Source organism: Salvelinus sp. IW2-2015, linkage group LG20, assembly GCF_002910315.2.
Source record: "Salvelinus sp. IW2-2015 linkage group LG20, ASM291031v2, whole genome shotgun sequence".
Classification (NCBI taxonomy): domain Eukaryota; kingdom Metazoa; phylum Chordata; class Actinopteri; order Salmoniformes; family Salmonidae; genus Salvelinus; species Salvelinus sp. IW2-2015.
In genome coordinates, this window is record NC_036860.1 from 15,668,515 (window position 1) to 15,679,728 (window position 11,214).

The 11,214-nt window shown below is 44.2% G+C and overlaps 1 protein-coding gene and 1 non-coding gene across 2 annotated transcripts; both read left to right on the forward strand.

Moving 5' to 3' along the window:
• Window positions 1-1,258: 1,258 nt before the first annotated feature.
• On the forward strand, window positions 1,259-1,337 carry LOC111982205 (small nucleolar RNA SNORD35). The gene has a single exon (XR_002879716.1). It is a non-coding gene; the product is annotated as a small nucleolar RNA SNORD35 (small nucleolar RNA).
• A 48-nt stretch (window positions 1,338-1,385) lies between these two features.
• LOC111980874 (U1 small nuclear ribonucleoprotein 70 kDa) lies at window positions 1,386-10,400 on the forward strand. The gene is given in 11 exon segments (XM_070449718.1): window positions 1,386-1,558; window positions 1,684-1,746; window positions 1,950-2,004; window positions 2,094-2,158; window positions 2,437-2,499; window positions 2,639-2,720; window positions 9,125-9,226; window positions 9,363-9,465; window positions 9,584-10,250; window positions 10,253-10,308; window positions 10,310-10,400. Coding segments are annotated over 11 exon segments (1,494 nt in total). The 5' UTR covers window positions 1,386-1,411.
• Window positions 10,401-11,214: the final 814 nt, after the last annotated feature.

Here is an 11,214-nt window from a genome sequence, read left to right on the forward strand (position 1 = left end):
AAGGATGAGCTTTCGTGACCTTCATAGGATTTACTGAAAGTTGATGGAAGTCAGGTTGTAATATTTTCTTCTGCCTTCTAGGGGATCCACACAATGACCCCAATGCTCAGGGGGATGCCTTCAAGACCCTGTTTGTYGCTCGTGTGGTAAGTGTGCATTATACCGGCTACCTTCCATGTTCCATGGCATCTTTACCTTCTCTTCCATCCTGTCTTTGCCACTGATACTAAAGTCGGGTAGTGATTAATATCAAATTAAGCATACATACGCCGCAATAAAATGTAAACCTGGCAGGGTTTCCCGCCAAGTTCTGGTGGGATCCATGTTAACTGTGTTATCATTGCTGCAGAATTATGACACCACGGAATCCAAGCTTCGCCGTGAGTTTGAGGTCTACGGACCCATCAAACGGGTAAGTTTAGTCTTTGTCTCCTAAACCACCCTTTGGTTTTATAATACACCTTTTGTTAGTGGCAATTGGTCCTCTGCCCCCCCCCCCCCCNTGACAAATGTTACCTTATCCTAGTGAGATTTACACGGGTATCAAAACGTCGAGGCGGTTTAAGCCTGCACGAAACACAGACCTTATTTGAAGTAGATCAAGACATTCTCTATGGAAGACATGAACGGTAAAATAACGAAGGAACCCCTTTCAAATTCAGCCGCAAGTTATTACAGGAATTATAACGCGTCAACTATTTCTCTCTAAACCATATACCTTTGACTAATCCGGAAACTATCACCTCGAAAACGAAACGTTTATTCCGTTCCGTATTTTATCTAACGGGTGGCATCCATGAGTCTAAATATTCCTGTTACATTGCACAACCTTCAATGTTGTCATAATTACGTAAAATTAGTTCGCAAAGAGCCAGGCGGCCCAAACTGCTGCATATGATCCTGATCCTTCTTTATTTTAATTGACTGATTTCCTTAATATGAACTGTAACTCAGTAAAATCTTAAGTTGTTGCGTTTTGTGGTGTATCATCGGCCTAAAGCATTCACTATTCCTGCTAGCTAGCTATCCTTGTAAATGTTTTGGGGGGAGAAATCTCATGTTGCCTAGTTACTGTTAACATGTGACTTTCCGGCCTTAATTTTCCTTGAAGCGTCCAGGTAAGGGAAGATTTGAGCATTGTTTGGCAACATTGATTACTTCTCGACACTAGCTTCGATGCTAGTTCCACACTTCAAAATTAGATATCCTTGCTAGCTACATGGAAATAATTTATCTAGCTCTGCAGAAGAAATTGAGCTGCACATGGTTATCACAATGGTCTTCCAAGTCTTTGTGGCTCTGTCCACACTGCCTAATGACAACACTAATGCAACCAACTCCATGTCCGCATATTATTAGTTAATATGTAGTTTGTAAACTAAACATGTATTTTTCTCGCTGCAGGTGAAAGATGACCCAGTTTTTACCCCCCAATCTGCTGGCCCTATTTGCGCCGCGGGACCCCATACCATTTCTGACCCAGTTGGAGAAGCTTCCCCATGAGAAACACCACAACCAGCCATACTGTGGCATCGCTCCCTTCATCAGGCACTTTGAGGTAAGGCAAACCTACCTAGTTCTTGTGCAATTACTCTTCATGAATGAGATGGTTAGTTGGCTATTTGATTGAATGCCTTTGGCCCTCTAGCTCTTCTTAGCCAAACTTTTGGACTGTTTTGATAGGATCCCAGAGATGCCCCTCCCCCTACTAGGGCAGAAACTCGTGATGAGAGGTTGGAGAGAAAGGTGAGACAATTGGAACAGGGGTCACTTCCCTTTGGCCATTTCCTTTCACTTTTAGTCTCTGTAACCTCCATGCGTATCTGAATAAGATTGGATAAATGGAAATCTTCAGTAGGGTTTACTAGTACATGGCTTTAATGTACATGTACAGTAACCATTTGGGGTTTGAGTCTGAGGGGCCTAGCTAACCTGTTTCTGTTTTACAGAGGAGGGAGAAGATTGAGAGGAGGCAGACTGTTGTGGAGACAGAACTGAAGCTCTGTAAGTTGACATGATGAGCTTTTGTGACATTCATAGGATATACTGAAAGTTAATGAAGTCAGGTTGTAATATTTGCTTCTGCCTTCTAGGGGATCCACACAATGACCCGAATGCTCAGGGGGATGCCTTTAAGACCCTGTTTGTGGCGCGTGTTGTAAGTGTGCATTATAGAGGCTTTTATGTTCTATGGCATCTTTACCTTCCATCCTGTTTTGGCCACTGATACTAAAACCGGGTAGTGATTTAATATCAAATGAAGCACACATACACCACAATAAAATGAAAGCCAAGCATCCACTTCTTTTTCTATCGAATGGTATGAAGGCCAGAAGTGTGTTCTGAGGACAATTCTAAGACCAAGCTGCCTGTGACGTTTACACCTTTTGTATTTGGCACATGTGATCGACGTTAACTGTGTTATCATTGCTGCAGAATTATGACACCACGGAATCCAAGCTTCGCCGTGAGTTTGAGGTCTACGGACCCATCAAAAGGGTAAGTTTTGTCTGTCTCCCAAACCACCCATTGGTTTTACAATCCATCTTATTGGCCAGTTGTTAGTGGCATTTGGTCCTCTTGCCCGACCCCCCCCAGCCTGTTCAGCTAGCTTTATTATAGTCGCTCTCTCTTCCAGATCTACATCGTCTACAACAAGCGGTCAGGGAAGCCCAGAGGCTACGCCTTCATAGAGTACGAGCACGAGAGAGACATGCACTGTGAGTACCACGAGAGACCATCCCCCTCATAACCCACCTCATCTCAAATGGGAGTCTGAATGCTGGGAGGGTAAGTGGGTGGGATAGTATTTTTTTGAAGGACCGAAAGAAATAAACTAGATCAATTTTGCGACCTTACAAATGGTTGGAATTTCACTATAGCTTTACAAATTGTACCAGTTGGTGTTACTGACTTTTAGTTAACATCAGCACCTTGTACTCTTGCCCAGTGCAGAAGGAACCCTCTTGACTGAATAGCACCTTTTATGGAGCAAACTGACTAGGCTCTGTTTTTTAAATGTAGCTATTTTCTGTACTGCACTAGCAGCTTATGCTGTCCTTGGTGCYATTTCCCTTTGAAGGGCCAGGATGAGCGATGGTTTCACATTTATCCATAGTCCTAGGCCCACTCTTAATATCTGCCAAATGTTTAAAAAAAAATACCTGTTCACACTGCTGAGCCACACCGAGCTGTACTGCGCTGGCCTGATTATGCTGCGAGGACATGTTGAATGGAAAGTATCCAAGCCAGCAGAGTGTGGTTTGGATTGGCACAATGGTATGAAAAGGGTCAGAGAAGGAGAACTAGGTGGAAAGTAGGCTTGGGCGGTATCCAGATTGTCATACCTTCATACCGACCTTGTGTCATACTGGGATATTCGGTATTACCGGCATTGCCGGTTAGAATGCTAACGACCGCATTAACATTTTTAACTCAAAATATAGTTTGCTGCAAGCACAAAACCAATATTTGCCAGCAAGTCTCTTGATCCAGGAGGTTATTCTCTGCTTTTACCAAGTGAATGGTTGATTTAGAAGAAGCTAACCACTTAGCTAGTTGGCTAACTGGCTACTAAATTAGCAAACCAAATGCAGAAGTTTGCACATTTTAGACAGGTAACTTTGAGACTTCCTATGTTGTAATTAAATCACCTGGCGCATGCTGCACAACAGTGAGTGACTCCCATGGCTCCGGTCTCTCTCGTAGTTGTGTGCCTGTGTACAAACACCACATGACTGTGGACTACTGTAAGCTTCATAATAATGTGACGGGTGAAATGAAGAACCATGTTCTTTATCTCCTAACGTATTGCACAAGTTGATTGTYGGTGTTTACTTAAGTAGCTACAAATCAAATTTATTAATAAACTTCAAAGAAATAGTTTAAACGGTGTTGACGGTATGGAAAAACCATCCCGTGTCTTTTTCCAAATACCCCGGTATACTGCCCAAGCCTATTGGCAAGGGGGTTAATATGGACCCACAGTCCATACAAGTTAAAGATTAAAACTCTGAACACAAGGGGCCCCAAAAGCCATCCTTTTTATTTTTATAACTGAGTTCAGAATGGCGATATGTTATTAATTAGGGGAAACAAGGTGCTGAGTGAGTTTTGTGTGATGTCTGTCTGTCTTGTGGCGCATGATGACATCTTGACTAACTCAAGTAAGGCTGCGAAAGGGTTTCTGTACTGCACTTGTCTGAGTGAGTGCCATGACACTTGTATGTGGCGATGCCATTCGGTGGGAAGGTTTGGCCTATGTTTTTGTATGTATAAACAACTTCTAAGCCTTGTTCTTCTGGTCACCTTGAATGTCTTTGCTTGCTGTAGGTTAGGCCTGTAATAGTTAGGAGTGTTAAGTCATCTGTGGAACAGGTAGGTTTCCTGGTTGGACAACCAACGGTAAGCTACAGGTCACCAACAGGCTAGTTCTTCCTCCTAACTTGTCTGGTTAACTTGGGTACCCTCATCTCTGTGCTTTTGTGACACTAGGCCATTTCTATCAGCTCATATCAGTGGTCCTCCACCCTGGTCCTGGCGAGCTACCATGCCCCCTGGTATTATTCTCATTGATCGAATTTAAACAAATTATCAGGCAGACGGGTGTTCCAGGTGTAAATCAGTTGCTCTCTAAGATTGCTATTTACTGCCCACCTTCCAGGCCGACTACATTGCAGTCACTTGCCAGATCTCACAACACCTGGGAAGGTGATTTACATTTCAGCTAAAAATCATATAAAATAAGAATCTGACGCCTGACTGCTAGGTGATGAGGCAAGTCCGCACAGCAGGACTGCAGTGTAGCTGGCCTGGAACGTGGCCGCTGATTCATTGCTGGAACACTTAGGGTCATGCACCCAGAGTGCAATGAGCAGGCAGGGAATAGTGTTCCCCAGGACCAAGGTCGCCCACCCTTGGTATGATGTGACTCAGGTGAGGGTTGACTTGTGAGGGGATGTCTATGCTGGCTCTGCAGTGTATTAACTGTTTGTTGTTCTCATTGCCACTGCAGCCGCCTATCTGTGATGGCTATTGGCCAGAGCTGGCTTGCAGATGATGATGGTTATGATACATCTACACCCTACTACCACAGCTCAGTATATGGTTGGTATGATGGGTTTGTATGATGGGTAAGCTTTCTTTCCACCCTCCATCCTCCTATTTAGGGAAGAGGAGCTACGTTCAATGGGCAAAGCACATTTTTTTGAAGCTGCTTAAATGTCGCTTGAACAATACTGACATTGATAAGACGAGTCTGGTGCTTTGACCATTGAACGCACCCCCAGGCCATTAGTCAGTTAATGGGTGCCTTTTGAATTTTCCTTTTGTGTTAAAGCCACCTCAGATGTATCCCTTTTAACACTTTTACATATAGGCCTAAGTGCTCTTTAGTATTTCAMTATTTTAGTTGTCTGAAACAGCATTTTATCAAGTTCTCTTGCATAATCATTAAGAAAAGGACAATCTTTTGCATAACATTGCATCAAAAAGACCACACGCCCAAAACAAAATCCCCTAGCATTGTAAGTTAAGGTCCTTTCTTGTGTGCGTCGAGCTGGCTTTAATGGAATAGGCTTACGAGGGGACTCAACACTTTTACAGGAAGGCACATACTTATGCACATATGTAGCTTTGTCCCTACTATATAACTAGGCAAGAGCAGATGTCGACGAGCATAGCGATAGCTCATTCAGACATGGCAGTCATCTCACCCCCAGATCTCTTTACCACAGCTGATTGTAAGAATCCGGTGTATACAGCTAATGGAACCAGTCAAGTGAGGAAATATGTCACCACTCGAACTAGCCTACATTTATTCTAGCCTACACCAAACACTTATCTAATTTTCTCTAGATGCATACCTTTGTTTCTTTTTATATAAACTACTTTTTGATATGCACGATATGTGTGCTTGTATAGTAAGATTCTATTTAGGCCTTGTTTGAGGAGTTTTGGGGGTTGAGTTAAGGCAACCCACCCCCCTTTGACTGAAGTCCTCTGATTGTTTGAGAAGGTTATGGTTTGTGGTAAGACAAACCCGGATTGGTTAGATTAGTGAGGGGTTGTGGTAAGGCCCCCTGGTAGTATAAACCTGTGAGGTGTCATGAAAGTACAGTGATAATTTGCTATGATCTAGAGGGGGTTCTGGTAAGGCCCTCTGGCTGTAAAAGTGAGTGGTTCTGGTAAGGCCCTCTAATTGGATATAAAGAGGAAAGTCCTCTGCCGTTTCCCATTGGATCGTCTACCACAGCAGAGCAGACCAGTGTAGAGGCCAGGATGGGTCATCATGGATCCTGCTGAATTCTTCGGTCATAAGAGACTGATCCCAAGACTGTCTGGGCCAAGGGAGTATATATTTGTGTGTGTGTGTGTTCTGAGTTTGACTCAGAAGCTGCAGACTTGTGTTAAATCTGGCAGTGGCAGGAGCCTGCCAATTTGGCTTGCAACTGGAAGCCCTATGCTCCCGGAGGTTCTGAGTCCGACACTGTGCTCGTGTCCAGGCGGTGGTAAGATAGTTGTTCAAAACAAACACAGCAGCCCATAAAGCCTCCACTAAGGTATGTGTATATAACTTGACACATTTTCTCATATCGCGATGATTCCCTCCACTATATCTCCCCCTCCAGACAAGTATTACAAGGTCAGAGGTTGTATGTAAGGCAACCTAATTTACATTAGCCTCACTATAGTCTGAAGCACAACATGTATTGGGTAAGAAGATATGTTTGTGTAATAAGCAGCATTGTCATACAAGGTGTATTCTGGCAATTGGAGTAAATATTCAAACTCAAACCAATGTCACTGGTACTTTATGTCTCACTGAACCGGGGGCTAAGAACACCAGGAGTGGTTGTGCCAGTGACGATGGCTATTGCAGGACGTGCCTAAGGTGTCAACATTTGCAGGGCAGTATCCACCTGGTTTGTCACTAACCATGTTTCCATCCAGTTTTTGAAAAGTCATACCGTATTAAAACAAATCACGACAGCTGTGATGGAAACATGACGTTTCGGCACAATTTTATAAATGCAGAGTTTGACACGGTGGGATCTTTGTCTGTAAAATGAATTGCGTGAAATAGCGGTGTAAATGCTTTTAGGGGCAAATATTGTTAGTAATTACTGTCTTATCGAAGTAAACTTGGAGTCAAGCGACTATGGTGTGTGTGTGTGATCCTCCCATTACTACTCTGGAAACCATGCAGTTTAATAGGCTACAGGAAAAATATATGAATGATGACCTTCACATGGTGATGAAGGTGCCCGATGATGAGCTTGATTTTCCTTTCCAATAAATGTTGATGTTCTTATGCTGGTGACATGTTTGACAAAATATTCTCTCATCCATTATCTTGTGTAGACTAGCCTACCCGTACTGTATATGCGAGCTGTTGGCTAGAGCACATGCCAAGACCAGCGTGGGCACATTTACTATTAAACGCAACAGTTTGTGACAATTGGTGGTTAAACGTTTGTATAAAAAATATATATACATGAACTTCGCACTGATTTTTATCTGCAACAATTTAGTTTGGTGGGAAAATTCACATTTTCTTTAATGCGGATTTAAAAATATTTGCATTAAAATCTGTCGCCAATTCGGTGGCAACCTAGCTACTGGTATAAAACCCCCAATTCCACCTATAAGTGGCTAGACGAAGTGGGTGGCTGTTTGATCCATGGGGGTGACTCCTATTCGATGTTCCTTCTGGGTAAGAGGTTGTAGATGTGACAATTGGGTGAACATGCACAAATGCATTTCTCATCAATTTGTCCGGTTGGGTAATATAATAAATAGTATTTTGCTAAATGAATTACTGTTATCAGATTTATTTCAAGTGCACAAGCATTTTTCACAACAGGCTCTCAAATGCACTCCACATCAAAGTACTGTCAATTGCTTGGACCACTCGTTTACATTTAATTCATTTAGCAGACGCTCTTATCCAGAGTGACTTAAAGAAGCAATTAGGGTTAAGTGCTTTGCTCAAGGGCACATTGACAGATTTTTCACCTAGTCCGCTCGGATTTGAAACAGCAAACTTTCGGTTAATGGCCCAACACACTTAAACACTAGGCTAACCACTAGGGACACACAATATTCAGTAATAAAGCATTATTGGTAATGGTCTCTTTATCTGACTACGGTAGCTTTAAATTAATGCATTTTTACACAGAATCCCATGATGAAAGTTATAGTTATGAAAGGCTGTGTATTTTCAAAATCACTATGGAGCAATTTAAATGCATAGTTGTAGGTAAATATCGTAGCCAAAGCTACCTGAGCCTTTCATGCGTCACACTATAATTTAAGGGTATGCATCTAATTGATATTGAGCATTTTTGCTTGCTTCCTTAGATGTATTAACTTAGCTTATAGTCGTGGGCAATTTTAAGACTGTTGATTGGTCTAATCTCCTCAAACTCAACTCTGGACCTCGAAGCCAGTTCCACTGCGCCCCGCCCCCCTCCCCAAAAGCAGCAGGCTCCGGACCACGTAGGTTGAGTTGAGTACCCCTGGTCTAAACTATAAAATGAGCCATGCAACAGTAAGAGGTTGACCCTCTTCGACAATGTGGTCACTTGACTAAGTAAGATTAAAATTATTTTAAGCGGCGTTTCACTTTTCGGTCTCTAATGCTCCACGTGACACAGAGCAATCATTATAGGCCAAACTTCAATGTTTTGTTTGAATATATTATATAATGCACTTGATATAATAAAATTTAATTTTGAGATTTTAATAATTAATGCATAGTTCACAAAAAAGCATTTCTATCTGCTATACCGGCTCACTTGTAATTTGCGGCTAGAATGCATTTCTTTATACCTCTATTCTTTTCAAAATAAGGATTTACTGAAGTAAAGTGCTTGCACAACAAAATACTTACTGTGGTACATCTTCAATAAAGATCGATGTGCAGGTAAATGCAGCATTTAGTGGTGGAAAAAGGTCTACTACTACATGGTCTGTCTGCCCAGAGAGCAGCCCCACACTACCTCACCTGCTCCTGGTCAGTATATTCATGCACTCTTTGTTAACCTTACCTTTGAAACCGCAGAGCTCCATCTTACTCTTCTCTACCTTTCTCTCACCCCCCCCCCTCCCCCCTTTCCTCCAGCTGCCTACAAGCATGCAGACGGGAAGAAGATCGACGGAAGGAGAGTGCTGGTGGATGTGGAGAGAGGCCGCACTGTGAAGGGATGGCATCCCCGCAGGCTAGGTGAGGAACTGCACATCTCTGACGGTGTATAATTAACCAATGATTCTCTTCGCATTGGCCATCTTATGAATCCCTTTTAATATTAGTCAGTTTTAAATACAAATCATAGACAGGAAGTGAATGTATCCCCAACCAGGCGGTGGTCTTGGTGGGACAAGGAGAGGTGGGGCTGACGTCAACATCAAGCACTCTGGAAGAGACGACACCTCACGTTACGATGAACACCCCACAATTGGAGGGTGAGTAACTACACTGGGCTAGCGGTAGACTTGGGATTGAACATTTTGGTTTGGCTGACTTAATTTTCTGTAGAGGTTTGTCAGTTGACTGTTATATTTGCCCTTCTCTTCACCCCAGGGAACGAGAGCGTGAACGTGGACCTGAGCCCAGAGGGGAGCGCAGAGAGCGCAGCCGTGAGCGTGAACGTGGGGGGGAGAAAGAGCGCGGTGGCGAAAGACGGCGGTCCCGGTCCCGGGAAAGACGCAGGCGCAGCTCCCGCTCCAGGGAGAGGGGCGACAGGGCTCTAGGCCTGGCAGTGCCTGGAGAGGAGAGCATAGTGGGTGGCAGGAGGAGAGACCGAGAGAGGGAGCGGGGGGGAGGAGGGCCAGGGGGAGACAGTCATAGCAGGGAGAGGAGCAGAGACAAAGGTGAAAGGAAGCGGAGGAGCCGCAGCCGAGAGCGCAAGCGAGACCGGGAGAGGAGCAAGGGTGGCGAGGGGGATGAGGGCATGGGGCTTGCAGACGGTATGATGGGGGAGGGAGGAGAGAAGATGCCTGAAGAGCCTAGTGTGGGTGAGGAAGTGGGAGAGGAGCGCGGCGGGAAGGAGCGGGACAGGGAGCGGGACCGTGACCGGAGGCGCAGCCACAGGGACAAGGACCGGGAGAGGGACCGGGAGAGGCACAGGGGGGACAGGGAGAAYGACAGGGAGCATAAGAGAGACAGGGAGCGGGGTGGCGGGGAGCGCAGGGAGGACCGGCATGGCTCTCTCCTGCTCCCCTCGGCCGAGCAGGACGACGTGGGTAACGGGAGGCGGGCGAACGGGCGAAGCAGCCGCCCCAGCCAGAGGAGAACAGCCAGAATGGGTTTGAGTGACCAGGAGTCGGTGCAGTCGGGAGAGGGCTACGTTTACAATAGAACGGCTACAAGGTGGAGACCCAGGCAGCACGAGTACTAAGCGGGGCTTTGCCATATTTTTAAGTTCCTGTTTTTTTTTTATATATATATACAACAAACCCACTACCCTACCCTGTTTGTGTGAATGATACTGTAATGAGCTGCTGCCCTGTTAGAAACCACAACGGAGCAGTGTAGGCATAACAAACTTGTCTGTTTATGGGTTAAGTAGGGTTTTGTTTCTTCTGTATTTGAACCCCAGGACTAGGTCCACACCCAAAATAATTATTTCAAACCCGTCCCTCGGTACCAAACTGAGAACTGTGCTCACTGTCCTTGACATTCACGCTCTCCCCCACCGGAACTTTAGTCTGACATTCTGCTCTGTCAAGTACTTGTCTGATTACAATCCCTTTACGAGTGAGGCAGAGATGGCATAGTTTTTTAATATTTTCTTCATCTTAAACTCTATCGGTGTGTTAATTCAACCTGGGTTGTTTTTTGGGTTGTTAATAGGGCTAAGTTGTTTAGGTTTAATAACATCCCCCCCCCCCCCCCCAAGTGATTTGTATGAATCCATGATCCCACAAAAGAAGATAAAATTTAAATAAAAAGGAAAAAAATATATGTATTTGATATGTTCCTTTTTTACTTTAAAGTACAACCCTGAGAACATCTTACTCAACTGTCTGGACCCATATGTCTATTCTCAAGAAATGTACACCAATAGCTAGGTTTCCATCCAATTGGCGACAGATTTTCATGCAAATATTCTTACTGCATAAGGCATTTATGCGTTTTCCCACCAAAGATGTTTCCATCTAATGACTTGTTGCAAATAAAGGCTGCGTGATGTAGTGCAAATAAAAATGATT